This window comes from Octopus bimaculoides, chromosome 20 (assembly GCF_046866305.1).
Source record: "Octopus bimaculoides isolate indiv1 chromosome 20, ASM4686630v1, whole genome shotgun sequence".
NCBI classification, from domain to species: Eukaryota; Metazoa; Mollusca; class Cephalopoda; order Octopoda; family Octopodidae; genus Octopus; species Octopus bimaculoides.
The window spans coordinates 45,603,160-45,623,621 of NC_142947.1; the positions used below are offsets into that span (position 1 = coordinate 45,603,160).

The 20,462-nt window shown below is 38.5% G+C and overlaps 2 protein-coding genes across 2 annotated transcripts in view; both read left to right on the forward strand.

The window, feature by feature from the left end:
• The first annotated feature begins 347 nt into the window (after nt 1–347).
• On the forward strand, nt 348–12,943 carry LOC149131722 (uncharacterized). Its single transcript, XM_089338519.1, has 8 exons — nt 348–2,500; nt 4,827–5,159; nt 6,947–7,216; nt 7,858–7,971; nt 8,662–8,775; nt 9,063–9,084; nt 10,146–10,233; nt 10,908–12,943. Exons 1-8 carry the CDS (start codon nt 2,434–2,436, stop codon nt 10,920–10,922), a joined length of 1,023 nt encoding a protein of 340 aa, XP_089194645.1. The 5' UTR covers nt 348–2,433; the 3' UTR covers nt 10,923–12,943.
• Nucleotides 12,944–15,322: 2,379 nt separating this feature from the next.
• The window catches only part of LOC106870411 (uncharacterized), a 33,012-nt gene continuing 27,872 nt past the window's right edge, over nt 15,323–20,462 (forward strand). Inside the window, exon 1 of the mRNA XM_089338518.1 lies at nt 15,323–15,852. Coding sequence (XP_089194644.1) covers nt 15,795–15,852 — 58 coding nt within the window. The 5' untranslated portion in view covers nt 15,323–15,794. The remainder of the gene's footprint in view (nt 15,853–20,462) is intronic.

A 20,462-nucleotide genomic window follows, 5' to 3' on the forward strand; every position in this document is an offset into this window, starting at 1 on the left:
GCTCCCGCCCACGCTGCCGCACTTGCCCTTACCTCTCCAACACCACCCTCCTCACCAGCACCCATCACCGACCCTATCGCATCACCGACTCCTTCACCTGCACTTCTACCAACATCATCTATTGTATCTCCTGCTCTCTCTGCCATTCTCTGTACATCGGACAAACGGAGCGCCGCCTGGCCGACCGATTCGTGGAACACCTCCGAGACATCAACGTTGGCAATGACACCCCGGTGTCACGCCACTTCCGTTTTGCCGGCCACTCCTTGCAGCAACACCTGTCCGTGTTTGGATTGTCCATGCACAGGGGCCATCCGGACTCCCGTTTGTGCCGTGAACAGGGATTAGGCTTCTCTCTTCGCTCCTTTGCGCCACATGGGCTCAACTCCCCTCCCCTCTTCATCTAACCCTCTCCCCCTTCCTCCTACCACCCATCTCTCCCCCTCCCCCACCTCCCCTCCTGCTCCGATTCCTACTTCTTTGTATGTCTCTTCACCTCTCTTCACTCGTACTTCTCTTCACTCCCACATCTCTTCATTCCTACTTCTCTTCACTCCTACTTCTCTTCACTCCTACTTCTCTTCACTCTCACTTCTCTTCACCCCTACTCTTTCTCTCCTCTCTCTTACTCTCTCTCACTCTCTTCTCTCGTACTCCACCCTCTCTCACTCTTACTCTCTACACTCTCACTCTCTCTCACTCTTACTCTCTACACACTCTTACTCTCTTACTCTCTCACCCTTACTCTCTTACTCCCTCACTCTCTTCTCTCTTTCCCTCTCTCTCACCTTCTTCTCTCTCACTCTCTTTCTCTTCCTCTCTTTCTCCCCCTCCCATACCCACCTTCCCCCTCTCTTACATCCACCTTCCCTCTCTTATACCCACCCTCTCTCCTCTCTTCCTCTCTTTCTCTCCCCTCCCATACCCACCTTACCCCTCTCTTACATCCACCTTCCCCTTCCCCCTTCATCGTCAACACCCCTCATAAGCTCATCCCACCACACCCCAACACACTCCTACTCTACCTTCCCACTCCACCTCATCCAATTCCTTACACCCACCACTACCCACATACCCCACCCCTACCCACATATCCCTACCTCTACCCCCACCCTCAGCCTAACCCACACTCCACCCATGCCTTCCCCACCTCCCAACACCCTCACATCACATCACACCAATACCCTCACATCACACCACGCACACACTACAACTGACCAACTCCTTTCTCCCTTCCCCATTTTCACACACACATATATGTCAAGATCACCAGCATTCTATCTCCCACACACACAGCCCCTCGTTCTTCGATCACCGTTCTTTCTCCCCCTTTTCTTAGCTCTTCTGTGAAAAAAAATCTCTAACTTCCGGTCAGCCATTACTATGACTAGCCATTACTATGATTGACCGCTGACCGAACACTATTCAATTTTTTTTCTCAGTGTTTTTCTCCTTGTCTCCATATTCTTTCTGTTGAAGAGCGTAACTCGAAACATTAAAGACTTTCCGTATTCCAGAGCGTCATACTAATACATCCTTTTGTTGTTTACACCACCTGTCCTCGTCTGTTGTTGTTTTTTTCGTACATTCTCCCATATATATATATATACAATATCGTTCGATGTGGCAGAATGCATGGACGTGTGGGATGAGAGAGGGGTGGCGAGAGTTTTGACTTGGGCAGTATTGGGTGCTAGTGTGTGTGAATGCATGTGAGAGAGTGGAGGAGTGCACACAATGGTGTGTACCATGCATACTAAGTTCAAGAGAAATGCAGTAATGATAAAATAAATTCGATTTTAATCTGGTGCAGATAACATTTGAGGCATGTTTGTTATCAGACATTTTCAAATATTAAACACCAACTTTATCTCTATTTTTGTCATTTGTTCATACACACACACACACACACACACACACACACATGATATGTGCATACCTGTATATAGTCATACTCATATTCATACATCTCTGAGGTTCTTTATATATGTGTGTGTATGCCTCTGTGTGTGTGTGTTTCTGACTGTTATCTAGAGTGGATACCAACATAGATATGTATGCATACAAACACATACACTCCCATACATACACACACTCCACACTCGAGTACATTCCTCTCACTCACAGTAATACTCATACTTACACTCACCCTCCATTGGTGTCCTTTAAAAAATAACTCACTTCTTATGTTTCTTGCACTTTCTTCTCCCCTCCATCTGCCCCACAATCATTCTGCTCCAACATTCTTTTAATAATTTTACCTCTTCTTGCTATAATTATCCCGCTTAATCAGCAATAACAACCACCAGGCACCTGGAAAGCAATCACTTCGGATTATTATTTTGAAGTTTATGATTTATTTTCTTTTAATTTTCTACATTTCCATTTGAATTATCTGAATCCAACAAACTGATTAAGACAGATTACTTAATCATGATGACCTTTCTAATGGAGATTTCTGTACCTTTAACGAGTTTCCTGCTGTTGTGGTCGTTGTTTGGTAAGTGTTTTGAATTGTCTTCAGAAAGTATTGTCTCTGACCAATCTTCACATTTTTCTTTCTCTATATCTCGTATCTGCTCTGTCTGTATCTATGTATGGACATACAGACAGACAGACAATAGATAAATATATCAACATGTGTATATGTCTGTAATCTGCTTAAATATAATGTAGTATGATATATATATCATACGGAATAACCTTGCATATGCTTGTCTCACCTGCAACAAACGAGGTAGACCACCTACCATTACCTCAGCATACAAAAAGACCCGCTGTGAACGCTGGCATGGCTGGACGAAACCAAACCACCCACCTTCAGATGCACGCGACATCAGAACTACTATCGCACACGCTATTGGTGTCAGCCTTAGAACCACACTTAAAAATCATATTTTTAAGTTCAACAACAAACTGTATAAACAGGAGAAAGGCGGTGCTATTGGAGTAGGGATCGCCGGTGATGTTGCTAATCTCTTCATGGTATGGTGGGACAGAAAATTTAAACAGTGCTTAGCGACCCGTAACATCCACTTAGCTATGTATTCTCGATACGTCGACCACATTAACCTTGTCGTGAAATGTAATAATGATACAAATACACATACAGATATGAACACTCCCCTAAATGAGGAACAGAGGATGACAGCTATACAACACATGGCTGACTCTATCCATATATGTATGTATTCATATATGTGTGTGTGTATATATATATATATATATATATATATATATTTACATTTATCAATACAGATATAGAGTGAAGCAATTTTTGTTGAACCCTAATTATAATTATGCATATGATTATAAAACTTTTGCATGTATATATATATATATATATATATATAAACATAATTAAGGGATCAGCATGTATATATATATATGTATATATATATATATATGGATGTATATATGTGTATGTATATAAATATATATAAATATATATATATATACGTATGTGTGTGTATATATATATATATATATATATATATATATATACTATCTACTCCTCATTTGAAGCATTCTATAACAATATGAGTCTTCAGAGACAGTTACTCCCATCGATTCTGAAATTAAAATTTAGGACTTATGGAGGGTCAGAGTTGGGAACAAAAATAGGACAATGGAGACATTTAAGGAAACTGGACGAAAACAATCATGGAGGGCCATTAGACCAGAACAACAGGAAAATTTTTCTCTCTCTTCTATCTTTTCTCTTTTCAAAGAAAATGATTCTCCCAGCGTTCGCTATTTTCCTCTCATTTCTTCATTATTTTTCTCTCATTGTTCACTTATTTCATGTTTGTACAGTTGGTGACATCCTGTACCCATATATGCTTATATATGTGTGTCTGTATATATATATATATATATATACATTCTCTATAACCTTCAATTTGTTGACTGTTGCCAGTTTTGTACAGTAAACTTTTAATTATCCCCATAAAAAGAAGTCTAAAAATGTGAGGCCCAGTGAATGTGGATGGTATTTTACTGAACCTCTTAATCCTATCCACCTGTTGGGCAAAATCTCATCAAGGTAGGCCCTTACATTGCTATGGTAATGTGTTGGTGCCCCCATCTTGCTGGAAGTAAATCTCCATATCTTCAAAGTCCTCTTGAATGCTTGGCATGACAGGTTGTCACAAAAAAGTAAATGGGACTAGTCACAGTACCATCCAAAAAGAATGGTTCGGTTAATCCTTTTGTATATGTACACACATGTGGAGGTGCAATGGCCCAGTGGTTAAGGCAGCGGACTTGTGGTCGTAGGATCGCGGTTTCGATTTCCAGACTAGGCGTTGTGAGTGTTTATTGAGTGAAAACACCTAAAGCTCTACAAGGCTCTGGCAGCGGGGTGTGGCAAACCCTGCTGTACTCTTTCACCACAACTTTCTCTCACTCTTTCTTCCTGTTTCTGTTGTGCCTGTATTTCAAGGGGCCAGCCTTGTCACACTGTGTCACACTGAATCTCCCCGAGAACTATGTTAAGGGTACATGTGTCTGTGGAGTGCTCAGCCACTTGCACGTTAATAAATGAGCTGCGATGTCACTGGTGCCAAGTGTTATCGGCCCCTTTGTCTTTCCCTTGGATAACATCGGTGGTGTGGAGAGGGGAGGCTGGTATGCATGAGCGACTGCTGGTCTTCCATAAACAACCTTGCCCAGACTTGTGCCTCGGAGGGTGACTTTCTAGGTGCAATCCCATGGTCCTTTATGACCAAAGGGGTGGGGTCACAACAATGTACACACATGTATATCAATATAGAGTCAGACATTCCTGTTTATTCATTTTTCTGTGTGTCTTTCTATCATTTCAGATGTTCCAGTCGTGAAATCTGATACAGTGACATTCTCCATCTCTTCTTCAGCCAAAATTGGTGATTCTGCTCAGTTCTTCTGCAATGCCACCACCACAGCAATTCAGTACAATGCTATTTTCAAGCATAATAACGGCGACATTGCCAAAGTTTATTTACCTGGTAATGGAGGTAAAAATCATCCCAATACTTCAGTCACTGTTTCAGGCAGCCAGGCTTACTATAAGTATGACATCAGTTCTTTGTCTTGTTCTGTCCGAGGAATTTACATGTGTACGGTGATAACTGACAATGGTGCATTTAATAGTAACACTGTGACACTCGATGTTTTGGGTAAGTAGTTACCTTTATCTACTCTCACTTTTACTCCTACTCTGTTTCTCCCTCTTTCTGTCTGTCTGTTTATCTATCTGCTTCGGCATGGTTTTTATGGCACCACACACTTTATATTGTGTACTGGGTGCTTTTCTCATACCACCAGCACTTGTGTGTTTGCCATGCAGCTTGCAAGCCTACAAAATCTGAAGGGATTCAGGGGTTGGAGGATTTAGGCTAACAGATTGAAGTTAAGGTATCAATGGTGGTAGGAAGGAGGAGGTTCTAGTAGGAGGAGGTTCTAGTAGGAGGAGGTTCTAGTAGGAGGAGAACTACATAGCTGCTCACATTTGGGAAAGAGTGAGAAATGTATCAGAAGTAGCTGCAAAGAGATAGTGGTGGTGGTGGTGGTGGTGGAGGTGTTTAGGTGGCCTCTCAAGGTATGAAGTGAGTATTAGTGGGGGTGGGGCAGAGAAACTAGGAGTGGTGGGAGGCGGAGGCAAGAACACTCCATTCACAAAGCTTTCATCCAACTGGGGATTTCATAGAAGACTCCTGTTTTAGCTGCTGCAAAGTAGGATTGAACCTGAAATTACATGGTTGCCAAGTGAACCTCTTCAGGTTAAACAGATGATGGGGGTGGTGTCAAGTAATAGCTCTCTTTGTTAGTTCCCTGCCACAGAATCAACCCTTGTAACTAAGAACCCCCTGTTAGAGTGTCAGCCCTTTTCATTAAGAACTATTTGTTGACTCCCTGGAAAGTGCATTGTAGGAGAGGGAGAGGGTAGTTTGTACTGTGTGAGTGGGAGAGGAGATGGTGTACTCTGGAGGCCATGGGGGAGTATCAGGTATTTTGATCAATAAACAAGGAGTAAAAACTTTCTTTCTTAGCTCACTGCTATATGTCAGCCCTTTTCATTAGGAACTATCTGAGTTGAGAGAGAAGATGAGTGATGCAGGAAGAATGAGCATGGGAGAGGACAGAAACATCTGGCCCAGAGCCCCAACACCCTGCTCAACAAAACTCGTACTGTTGTGCAGGGTTTTTGTCACCTACTTTGTTGGTTTGCCCTGGGTATCTCTGGTTCGCGGTGGAAGGGACTCAAACATCTACAGACCTCATTCACTGCCTGATGAGTCATGGACTCCTGCATTCAAAGACAGGGGACAGCAACACCCATGACACAAAAGTGTTTGCCCTAAATGTTAATCTTTTACTGGTTTCAGTCACTGGATTGTGCCCATGCTGGGGCATTGTCCCCAACATTTGTTTCCATAATTATTCCAACTGCAGGATGCATTTTGTCAACCTCTACTGAATGGCTGCTAAGTTAAGCTTTTGATGCTTGACCAGTTTATTTGCTTCACTGCTAATATTAGACGGGGGCAGGGGATATCAATGTGCATGCACACAATCACACTTACACAATTATATAATCATGGGTGCGAAACTGAGTTATACCATTTGGTTGATAACTGATGAAGAATTAGCGATCTTCTGTGTCTGTTTCCTGTATGGTTGTGCCTTCTGCAATGGCCTTTGGCTGTGAGAACTTATGAAGGGACAAGGAGCACTATAAGAGTGTATCCATGCATCTTTATGAATATAAGGGGGTGGAATGTGCCTGTACATAGACGTTTTTTGAGGGGGTTATTTGGACACAGTGTGTGTGTGTGCACATGCGTGTGTATGTGTATGTGTGAGAGAGAAAAGGAGAGAGAGTAAAATGCTACATTTGACAATTAAGCGTTGCCACATAAAATGGTTTCCTTAAATTCTCTTTTGATCATCTGTTTTCTTTCAGATCCTGTTGATGCCATCAGACTAATTCCAGATGTCAGAGAATGGAGACTGGTTTGTGGCACCAAAAAAACATTTGACTGTGTAACACTTGGCAACCCTGAGCCCACAATCATGTGGGAGTTCTTCCCGCAGGCATCTCAAACCAGCAAGATATCTTGGGGTAGATCTATTGAACTGGACCCTGACACAAGTGGAGTCTATGTGTGTACGGCTAACAACACAGTTGGTGGAATCTCCAATAAGTTGACCAAGACTTTGACCGTTACTGTCTGTAAGTCAACCATCACTGCTTTCCTCTCTCTCACTCTCTCCCTCACTCTCTGAATTCTTCCTTTCTATTGTCTTTGATTTTTACTCTCATATTTTAACTTCAATTCTTCTTTTCACCCTTATCATTTCTCTGCCTCTACCTGCAAACATCACAACTCTTTCTATCTGTTTCTCATTGGTAATATATATATATACATACACACACACACACACACACATATATAAATAGAATTATTAGCCCCTAGAAGCATCATTTCTACCTGGCTATAACGACACACTATCTGAGTCCTTATACTTTCAAACAGGGAATTCAGCATCCTCACCTTGCACGAAACAACATCTGTCGACTAGTTTCAGGGTCATTGCTCTTTATCAACACAGAGCAGCTTTTTGGCTAGATGGCACTGCTGAGTTCATGGTTCAAATATATAGATTTCAAGGTGACACACACAGCCACTGATCTAGAAATAGAAATACTATTATTTCGAGAGACATTCAGTAACAATTCTTTAAAGTAATAGCTAATTACCAACATTATAACAACCCTTTTACCAGTGACTGGGGGAGTTGATATCATTTTCTTACCATGCTCTCGCTTGCTTCGTCTGTTTCTGATTAAAAAAATTTATTTATCACTTCAAGATGATCTCCGGACAAAGCCAATGCCACCAACAATGATTGAAGAGCTTTCAACACGCAAACCAAATCCCAGAACCACAACAGAGAAAGCTGTTGCTTCTGCTGCTTCTGTTACAGGTAAATGGATTTCCTGCCACCCGTCTTTGTTACATTGTTTTTGTTTTTGTTCAGCCCCAGGTCAGTCAGGCTTGAGAAAAAATTTGTTATTGAGACATACCACTAGGAATACATTATCTAATGTGCTTTTTATCTATGTAAATATATACATACATAAATACATATATATATATATATATATATATATATATATATATATATATATATATATATATGCATACACACACATATATACACATAACTTCACTAAACAGTATGAATAAATTATATTACATGTGTTTCCATAATGTAGCTATTTATTTGTTCTAAGTTGAATTATATAACCAGACCCTTTCAGCAGGCATTTTGAATAGTTCACAGATAAGATTGATCACACATACACACACATATCAGTACATGTATGAGTATGTATATATATATATATATATATACATATGTATGTATGTATATGTGTGTGTGTGTATATATATTTATATATATACATACACAAGTTCAGTTAAAGGTTAGATACCTCATTAAGGGATAAAAAATCGAATGAATTTACTGGTATATTACCTATTATAAATATTGAATATTATATTTAATATTCAGCAATAAGGTAATTGGTATAATCATTGAAGCTTGTCTCATATTTACTTCTTTCATTTGTGTTTTTTATTTCTAATGAATTTCTTCTTTTCTTTTGATCAGAAACACTGAATATTATGATTACAAGTGTCATCTCTACGTTGATCATCCTCATTGTTGTGACTGTCTTTGCCATCATTCTGTACAAGTATAGAGCTAGACCAGCAAAAATTCAAAGTTAGTTTATGTCAATTAAGATTTCTTATAAACCACCTTTAAATTACATGTCTATGTCCACCTTGCCTTTGGTTTTAGTCCTTTTTTATACCTGTAGGTAACATTTACCTTTCTTCCTTCTATATATTTACCTTTTACCAATCCTGTGAGTGAGTGAATGTTTGTGTGTGCTTGGTTTGATGTGTGTGTGAGTGTGTCTTTGTTTTTCTGTGTGTATGTACTTTACAGAAATGATCCTGTTCTCTTTAACCAATCCCATTAATTAAATCTCTCTTAATCTCTTTCAGAACCTCGACGAGCTCCACAGAAGTAAGATAAGATTTCGCTTAATTTTGCATTGCTGTTGTTGGGGTGGGGCTGTTGTTGGGGTGGGGCTGCCAGGGGGGGGGCTGCCAGGGGTGGGGCAGCCAGGGGTGGGGCTGCCAGGGGTGGGGCTGCCAGGGGTGGGGCTGCCAGGGGTGGGGCTGCCAGGGGTGGGGCTGCCAGGGGTGGGGCTGCCAGGGGTGGGGCTGCCAGGGGTGGTGTTACTGCAGATTTCTATGTTTGTGTGTACATATATATATACACACAAATGGTGTATGTCTGTGTGTGTGCCTATATGTATATATATGAATATACATATGCCTTTTATCTTTTACTTGTTTGAGTCATTTGAATGTGGTCATGCTGGTGCACCACCTTGAATATATGGGTGTATGTGTATTAATTTTAGTAAGAATAGCTTTGACAATGTATTGTGGAAGGATTCCGATCACCCTTAACTGACCAGAGGTGGACGGACTCATTGCATACCAGTGCAATCTTCTCTCTTGCACACCACATCAGATGCTTTTTTACGCCCAATTTCTCTCTCAAGATGCTTACACTCTGTCATACATGCACAGAGACCAATTCTCACTTTTCCTGTTTGTGCTTTCACAGTTTTACAAGTTCTTTGATGTTTTGTGACAATCTTCATGTGCATATCAACAGAATGGTATTAACAGAATGGTATTAACAGAATGGTATTAACAGAATGGTATTAACAGAATGGTATTAGCAGAATGGTATTAGCAGATGGTTAATGCATTTCATGAATGACAACTAATTATTGTTAGGAATCACGAAAGTACTTCTAAAATTTCAGAGTCAAAAAGTTAAATGTGAAACAATTCATGCTGGAATATGAGTGTGCATATACACAGAAATATATATACATCAATAGGTGTATATACATATACATCTGCATAAATATATATAGATAGATACAGATATATATGTGTGTGTGTGTGTGTGTGTGTGTGTGTGTGTGTGTGTGTGTGTGTGTGTGTGTGTGTGTGTGTGTGTGTGTGTATAAGGTATGTATAATCTGGTATTTATGTTTTCTCTAGCAACCGGAGACAAGTGAATATGATGAACGGAAAACTGGGCCATGCCCATTTGCAAGGGACCCCAAAGAATATTCAGATGTATAACAATGTGAGTGAACTCATTTCCCTTCTTTCTGGTAAACACTCACGCATACACCTGCACAAATGCATGCATACACCCATATACACATACGTACACACACAATGTCCCCTTTTCCTCGCTTTGATATGTCAAATGGAATTTATTGAGGAAGATTTCTCTAGGTTCATGCCATTCCTGTCTCCAATCGTCACCGTTTTCCAAGCAAGGTTATATTCTGCATGGCCAGACATGTTTCTTTATGGCCATTTTGGACCCAATGGCATCACTTGTAACAAGATGATGCTTATTTACAAACATTATGTGATCTCAGGATAAGGTGACATTCATACACACACACACACACACACACACACACGTGAGTGTGTGTGTATACATATATACCAATACACACAGATATATATATATATATATATATATATATATATATATATATATATATATATATATATATATATTATAAGGTTTTTAACTTTTAAATTTTCATATTCGAGAGAGAGAATCTAGTTAATGATCCCCTAAGGTAAGTTCTTATGCTATATTGGTAACGGTTGCTACATCCTCTGGAAAATTATTATATATATATATACATTCTACAGAATATGTTTTGTGGCTCTGCCATTTTCAACCCATTGCATTCTGTTTGCATTTTCATCATACTTATTCCGTTGTTCTTTTGCCAGGCATTTGACTGCTGAGGAGAATGAAGAAGGCCTACCTTACATGAAATTTGCTTCAGATGACAATCACTGCAGTAGGAAACCACTGGTTCCCCTCCCACCACAATTCTTACAGCTAGGACACAATATTACCAAGCGACTAGAGAGGAGAGCTATCTCTCTTTCTCTATGCCTCTCTCTCTCACTCTCTCTCTCTCTCTTTCCCATTATTTCTCTCTATCTATCTGGCTAGCTATATGTGCAGGTGTCTATCTGTGTAGGTAACTAATTAGCTAACTCTCATTGTTCTATAAAGATAAGCTGTCTCTTTTCATGTCACACCCTGATCTCTGTAAAATATTTCTCTCTTAACTGCTGCATTCCACATGTGGCTCCATGTGTATGTCCTTGTGGGTGTCTGTGTATTTGTGAACAGAGTGCATCAGTTTTTTGAGGTTGTTTCTATGAATTTATAGAAAGACACATAGTTCCTCAACAAAACGCCATATTTGAAAACCAATTGGTACGAATAATCTTGAGAGTTGTTTAACCACACTTATTTAAGGAATCCACTTTAATATAGGGGGTCAAAAATATTGACATGTCTCTAATCAGATGACCTTTATCAATTTTGGTCATACTGCTGAGGATGGCAGACTCAAATTCGTATGGTGTTATGGGGATGTTCATTGAGCTCTCTCATGACTATGTCCCATGTGTAATAATCCCTTGATAATTGCCGAGGTAGAAGGTCATGGGTCTAGGAGAATATGATCATGGTGATTGTTATGCATCCACACTTGGGATGTCCTAGCCTTATGAACTGGAGCAGAGACAGTCTTCCATTGCATCTGTTGTCTATCCAGGAGGACTCACAACTTTCTGCAACACTTCTGTGCAGACAGCAACATTGACTTTTAAGCCCTGTGAAAAAAGTGATGAGGCGTGACATCTTTGTCATTGCTGACACCTCCTAGAACCCTCACGCTCACTGGGAATCTTTGTATGCATGACCATTGGAACCTCGTCTGCTCTTCCCTCGGTTTATCCTTGGACCTGATTGAAAGTTTTTGTTCCTCAGAGGAAAACCAAAACTCTCCAGCCTCTTGGTGTTTCATCTTCTTTAACAATCACTCTGCACAGATGGAAAAATTCTCTCTTCTTACATCTGACATAAGCTGAGCACTCCACATCACATACGAGTTGTAACAGATCCCCTCCTGCACAAATCTTCCCATGATGCATTCTGAATACTTGAGGTCCTTTGCAATGGCTCTGAATGACTTTCCAAGCATTTTATCAATTATTCTTGTTTTTTTTGTACAAAGTTATGTGTCCTGGTGGTATTAGAACCCTGTGTAACATGCTTTGTGTTTAGCTGCTGATGTTGGATCCCCATCAACAGTTTTCATTTCCTTTTGTACTTTGACAGCAGAGTGTCAGGTAACTGTCAGGAAGCATGCTATCTCTATATCTCTATGCTGCACTTTTAAGGCTACAATTACAGATGAACCTTTTCCTTTTCTGAGTGAACCTGATGTCTGACATCCTTCGTCTGAAAAGTAAGGAAAAAAACAAGTTAGGAGAAACTTAGTATTCTTGAAAGAGGAGTCTTCAACAAACTGATGCATGCTGTGTGTATGTAAGTAAGTACACACACACAAAATCACATATATGACACACATAACATCTCTACATTGTTGAAAATAAACTAAATACAAGGTAAGAAATTAGGGGAAGAACTTTGGTAGGTCTTCTTTTCACTAGAATCTTCCTCTAGCTCTAATGATGTATGAAATCAAATGTATACCTTTTGATCTGTAAGAAGAATGGCTCAGGAAATAACTGTTCTTTCAATTGCTTGATTAACCGATGAATTAATAAACTCATTAAGCATTTTACTACTCAAAGTCAATTGACTACACCAAGTGGCATCCCAATTACAGAAATATCAAGTTGCCTAGAATATTGTATACACAGGCATTGATTGTCAGAATTTCTTGTCTCTGCTTTGTTGTAAATCATGTTGCATATAAAAATAAAAACAGTTTTCAGGTCTATTAAATGTTTCTCTTGTTTCTATGTTGTTTTACATTGCTTTACTTAATTCGTAGAAATGAAACAAAATATTAATTATTCTGAGCATTGAACAACAGACCATGCACTGGTGCCACTATAATAATCATAGCTCTCTCTCTCTTCTTGTTCAGTTTGTAAGTTTTCACCTTGATGTTTCTCACCCAACTCACCTGGAACTTCTGTTTCCTTGAATTTCTGTGTATATACAGACGTTAGGGCCTGATTAAAACCCATAAAAACTCTAAACATGTAAAAGCTTTTCATTCTCCCAAATATATTTATTTAAAAATACAAACAATATAGACCATAAATTTCAATTCTTCAAAATGGGAAGACCTCCAATCATTCACTGATATTGGCCATCGCATAAAGTTGTAAATGTTCGTTCTACCAAACAAATTTCTGAAAATCCACAATTATCCATGAATGTTTTATAATAACAAATAAAAAGAATGGGCTGAACAAATCATTTTACAACTTCAACTGTAACATTATGTAAACCTCATAAGAGGAAAAGAGTTAACTCTAACAATACGTACTTGGACATAGTATTGCAAGAGAAAAACAGTGTGAGGAACAACGTTACCATGTTCTAATGCAAGAGGCTGCAAAATATTGCTTATTCTGGGTGTTAAAACAACGGATCATACACTAGGAATGAAAGAAATTTAAAACAAGCAAAAACTACAACGATGGTGAAGTTTCTCTTAGTCTTTCTTCTAATGAGTCATTCGTTGAGAGTTCCTGGTTTCAAATGACTTCACTACAATATTTTTTTCTCGTTTACACGACTCGACATTCCAGGAACTCACTTAAATTTCTTTTCGTTATCTGCTACCTGTATTTCTTCTGCCAGAACATGAAATTATGGGAAGTCGTTGGTCGTACTTTTAAAGGTTCTTCTTCCAATGGTTGCGTCTGTTAACAAATGAGAGATCAACTAAAGCGTTTAATGTCAACACACCTGGCTAACGCAATGAAATGCTAATTGCGACGAGCGACTGACGTAACCCTCTCACCTGTGTGACTGAGAATGACGTGAATGGAAAACAGAGATAAAGAGAGGGGGACAGGAGCGGAGATAAAGAGAAAGGCAAAAGTTGATATACAGAGAGTCCGAGGGGTAGTGAGAGTGAGAGAGAGAGAGGAAATGTGACAAGAGCTGGCCAGTAGGATTGGTGACAGGTAGAAACTAAAAGCAGAAGGATAGACAAACTTTAGAGAGAGAGAGCTTGCGTGCGTAAGAAGAAAGAGACAAAGGCATAGAAGTTGACAAAAGAGAGAGAGAGAGAAAATTGAGACATGTAAGACGAATGAACAGGTAGGAATTGGGGAGTAGAAAGGTAAATAAGTAGAAGAAATAGAAATACAATTTACGGTGGAAAAAAGGACGTTAAGAGATAGATAGATAGTGGAGGAAGAGAAAGACTAAAAGAGATAGCAATTAGAACTTGAAGTGTGCCTCTGTGTGTATGTGGTGTGTGTATGTGTGTTTAGAGGGAGAGAGGTTTTATACACACGCAAATGCGTGTGTGTATCTCAAAGTATCGAAGGGGAACGACAATAATATAATAAATTTGATGTTAATCTAGTCCAGATAACATTTGAAGCATGTTTGTTTATCAACGATTTCCAAATAACCATGAAGAACAATTTCCGTTTCTCTCTCTCTCTCTCTCTCTCTCTCTCTCTTCCTCACTCCCCTTTCTCCCCCCTCTCTCTCTCTTCATTCGTTTATCTATAAATTGAAATTCATGTGCTTTTTTAAAAAAATAAAACTCTATCTAGTTAGTACTCGCCCAAGCTGGAGCGATCATGTGAACATATGAGTTGATTTTGCTGTTATTAAGACACAAGCTAGGTTTAACTGAGTTGACCTTAAGGCCAGAAAACATTTTAAAATCCCGTCTCTATGACTTTTATTTTAAGACGTCTGGGTGTGATTTGAGGAAATTTTGACAGCGATTTCTAATGGACAAAGTATTCGAAGAGGGAGCAAATTAAATTTTGACCCCCCCCCCCCATCAAACAAGTGGGTGAGCCTATTGAAAAGAAGGACCGTAGGGGACATTGTTTAACTGACACGGGATCTCTTCATACATAGACAAATAGATATGTATACATCTAATTTAATACTTTACAAAACCATTTAAAAAGACATAAATGTATTCTTCATGTAAAAGAATAAATATTTCTTTTTATTTATAGAAGGGGAAGAGCGACTCATTATTCAATAGTACACACTTTGTAACTTTAACCGTCCAATCCCTCCCCTCTCTCTATTCATTGTGTCTGTGTGTGTATATATATATATATATATATACACGCACGTACTTATATACATACACATGTATATAGACACACCTTTCTATTCTTTGAATCCACAATAATAATACTTTTATGCGTGTGTGGGAGAAAGAGAGAGGGAGAGTGTGTTACGTACTGTTTGAATACCGTGGTAGATGACTATGCAAACACACACACTCCACACTCGAGTACATTCCCTCCCACTCGCACTCATACTCCATTTCAAAATGGCTTCTATATCAATCCTGATCCAGCAAGTGGTTGCTGTCCTGTAAAAAAGAACTCACTTCAAACTTTTCCTGCACTTTCTTCTCCCGTCCATCTGCCCCACGATCGTTCTGCTCCATCATTCTTTTAATAATTTTACCTCTTCTTTCTATAATTATCCCTTTTAATCAACGATAACAACCACCCAGCACCTGCAAAGCAATCACTTCGGATTATTATTTTTTTAATTTATTTTCTTTTCTACTTTTGCACATTTCCATTTCAATTACCTCCTTCCAAACGGATTAATTAATCAAGATGGACTTTTTTATGGCGATTTCTCAACCTCTAACGACTTTCTTATTATTGTTGTTTTGTAAGTATTTTTTTGCATTCAAAAATTGTTTCTAACCAATCTTAAACACTGCGTCTCCTTCTCTCTTTCTGACATACACATATATATGTATATAACCATATATGTATAAAATTAAGCAATGTTTTATTATTCAAAGTGTATACGAAGCAATATATATATATATATATATATATATATATATATAATGTGTGTCTGTGTTTGTGTGTATTCTTTCTTTTATATATATATATATACACGTGTGTCTATCTCCCCCTTCTCCCTCTCTCTCTCTATATATATACGTGTGTGTATATTCTTTCTTTTCTGTTTATATATATATATATAAGATTTCTCCTAATATATATATATATATATACACACACACACATACACGTGTGTCTCTATCTATCTCTCTGTCTATATATATATATACACACCCTCCTCTCTCTCTATATATATATATGTGTGTGTGTGTGTATATAATATACACACGTCATATATATATATATACACACGCCCACAACTCTTTCTCATATATGTGGTCATCTTTCGTTTTCACCTGTATATATATACACACACATACATACACACACACCTTTCCATCTACATACACACACGTCTCTCTCTCTCTCTCTCTCCCCTTTATGACACCACACCTTCTCACATATTTACTGTTTTATGTCATGTTCTGCCTCTCTTCTCTTCCGACCTCCAAAACTAGGACAAGATAACACAAGTCGGTCTGCTGAGAATTTAATCTCAAGTTTAAAATTATTTCTATCTCCGGGCAAAAAAGCTTTTACGATGTTTTTTTTTCCACTTTAATTTTAAAATCTTTAAATGAACTTTAATTGCACACACACACACACACACACACACACACAACACACACACTCAAATACTCGCACACGTGAATTGAAGGAAAGAAACTTAGAAAAATATTCGGGTTTTGAAATGAGAAATATTACTTAAATAGTGAAATGGATCTCTGTCGTTGGACTTTGACAATTCTGTTGTTCAATCTACCGAATTTGCTGCTGAATTAATAACTAAGTGGTTGAGTATTCTATAGACATGTCGGCACTATCACGCTATTAGATGTCAGAAGTGAAAGTAGTCGCTGTCTGTCTGCCTGTCTGCCTGCATGCCTGTTGCTGGTCTGTCAGCCTGCTTGCCTGTCTGCCTGCTTGCGTGCTGAGCTATCTGTCTGTCTGTCTGCTGGTTTGAGTTGATACTTTGGCTTACTTACTTACTGATATCTATCTACTATGTATCTATCTATCAATTATTAGAAAACACAAATTTAATATAAAAACATTTTCCTGAAATTGCAAATTATTTAAAATATAAAAATATAATTTTCAACAGAGAGAATTTATCAAAATAGAAAACAAATGAAGTTTGAAGTTAAGTTTAAAAATAAATGTGATACTTATGCTCCGTAGATACTTATACTCTGTAATGTTTCAAACGCATGGATATAGGTGTCGAATTTGTTCCAATAACTTCTGGAAGATCTCGTCCTTCAATTCGTAACGCCACATGAATTCTATTAGATGTGTTTGCAGTAAATTCCGGGTTGTCCCATTTTCTCTTTTGTTCTGGTTCTTGGCATGTTTCCATAGGCATTCGATGTGATTTGTTGTGGCAAATGTAACCGGATCAACAAAATTTATTGAATGGTTCACGGTTAAATGTCTATATCCTAGCGTGTTTAGTGTATTATATGAACGCCAGAGGTCAGAAATTATTGTTGTTCCTGGTAAAATCCGCTCTTGTATAATTTCTAAAAGGGTATCAGATGATCGATCTTCTACCGCAACTAAAAAACATCTTCTCGTATCTCTTTCTAACGCACCAAACACCCACTGCGTTTTAACCCGATGGCCAACATTATATTTTCTTCTAACAAACGCACTTTCATCTATCTCTACTATTCGGTTTGGTCCGCCTAACTTAATATTTTGCGCAATATAATACTCTGCACATACATCACGGCAGTAATTCCTCCAATCTGTTACAGCTACATTTGCTATACGACATTCCTGGCCTAAATTCTTAGCTAAATCTCCCTTAGCCCAATAATATAATATATCTATAATCTGCTCGCTTTTCAGTTTGCTATTATCTAGAAATTTCCCTTTCTAATGGAAATCAGTTTTCTACAAGGCCTTCCACATGACCATATCATGCCATCGGACAAATTGTTTTTGGCCACTTCCCTCATGCTAGCTCCACAAGAGGGACATATTTTTTCAGTATTTAACAATCCGTATGTCTTGAGCCAGTGAATACTAGCTGCTGTTGTTGCGGTGGCGATGGCAATGTCGCGGTGATTAATTCCATTTGCACTGGGATATGTAGAAGTCATCGTGAAAAACCTGCAACTAATTTGTTCTCGTGTAGATTTCAATTTGAATTACGCGCGCTTTTGGGTGTTCGTTGGTGGGTATGATGGGTAATTCTTGTAGAATTCCGTAGAATTTAAACAAGCGAAGGTAAGGTGGACGAGAATTTAAACAAATGAAGTTCAGTTTAAAGTTTATAAATAAATATATTTCATTCCATGTTCAGTTTAAACTTTATGAATAAATGTATTTTTGCATTATTCATTATTGTTTTTAAAAATAAATCACATATACCCATCATACCCACCCAAAAGCGCGCGTAATTCAAATTGAAATCTACACGAGAACAAATTAGTTGCAGGTTTTTCACGATGACTTCTACATATCCCAGTGCAAATGGAATTAATCACCGCGACATTGCCATCGCCACCGCAACAACAGCAGCTAGTATTCACTGGCTCAAGACATACGGATTGTTAAATACTGAAAAAATATGTCCCTCTTGTGGAGCTAGCATGAGGGAAGTGGCCAAAAACAATTTGTCCGATGGCATGATATGGTCATGTGGAAGGCCTTGTAGAAAACTGATTTCCATTAGAAAGGGAAATTTCTAGATAATAGCAAACTGAAAAGCGAGCAGATTATAGATATATTATATTATTGGGCTAAGGGAGATTTAGCTAAGAATTTAGGCCAGGAATGTCGTATAGCAAATGTAGCTGTAACAGATTGGAGGAATTACTGCCGTGATGTATGTGCAGAGTATTATATTGCGCAAAATATTAAGTTAGGCGGACCAAACCGAATAGTGGAGATAGATGAAAGTGCGTTTGTTAGAAGAAAATATAATGTTGGCCATCGGGTTAAAACGCAGTGGGTGTTTGGTGCGTTAGAAAGAGATACGAGAAGATGTTTTTTAGTTGCGGTAGAAGATCGATCATCTGATACCCTTTTAGAAATTATACAAGAGCGGATTTTACCAGGAACAACAATAATTTCTGACCTCTGGCGTTCATATAATACACTAAACACGCTAGGATATAGACATTTAACCGTGAACCATTCAATAAATTTTGTTGATCCGGTTACATTTGCCACAACAAATCACATCGAATGCCTATGAAAACATGCCAAGAACCAGAACAAAAGAGAAAATGGGACAACCCGGAATTTACTGCAAACACATCTAATAGAATTCATGTGGCGTTACGAATTGAAGGACGAGATCTTCCAGAAGTTATTGGAACAAATTCGACACCTATATCCATGCGTTTGAAACATTACAGAGTATAAGTATCTACGGAGCATAAGTATCACATTTATTTTTAAACTTAACTTCAAACTTCATTTGTTTTCTATTTTGATAAATTCTCTCTGTTGAAAATTATATTTTTATATTTTAAATAATTTGCAATTTCAGGAAAATGTTTTTATATTAAATTTGTGTTTTCTAATAATTGATAGATAGATACATAGTAGATAGATATCAGTAAGTAAGTAAGCCAAAGTATCAACTCAAACCAGCAGACAGACAGACAGACAGACAGATAGCTCAGCACGCAAGCAGGCAGACAGGCAAGCAGGCTGACAGACCAGCAACAGGCATGCAGGCAGACAGGCAGACAGACAGCGACTACTTTCACTTCTGACATCTAATAGCGTGATAGTGCCGACATGTCTACCTTTTAACTTTTATTCTCAGGCAAAATTGGTGTGACTCAGTGGACGAGGCTGTACATTCTTAAAAATATAAATGCAATCCATAATACTCAACGGGCTTCAATACAATTTCCGTTTTCCCTGTTTCACTTACGCAATGTGGATCAACCCGAAGCGGAAAAAATGCCATTTATCTAAGATACCAGGATCTTGTTTCTATGTAGTCCCTGGGGCACAATTGCGGGTGGAGGTAAAGCATGCGTACACTACACGTTTTCGGCGTAACAAAAGCCCTAATCCTAATCCTAAACTCTAACCCTCACCCCTAAACACCGGGTGTACGTATTATTTACTTTTGCCTAATTGTATAGGTATTCCTTGTATAAGAGGGTCGGGTGAACTTTCGAAATTGCTGTCCCAAAAAAGAAAAAAAGTAGATACATTTTTAATCATCTGTCTCCACCCGTGCCTTTGGAACTGCAAATAAAAATCATCATTTTAAAGGTGATTGCTGTTCCTAATGCACGATGCAGAGTAGAAGAAGACATTCAAAAACAATTCATGATTTAAATTTCTATTTTTAAGATTTCCCCCTTTTATTTTGAAATGTGTGGTGCTTAAAAT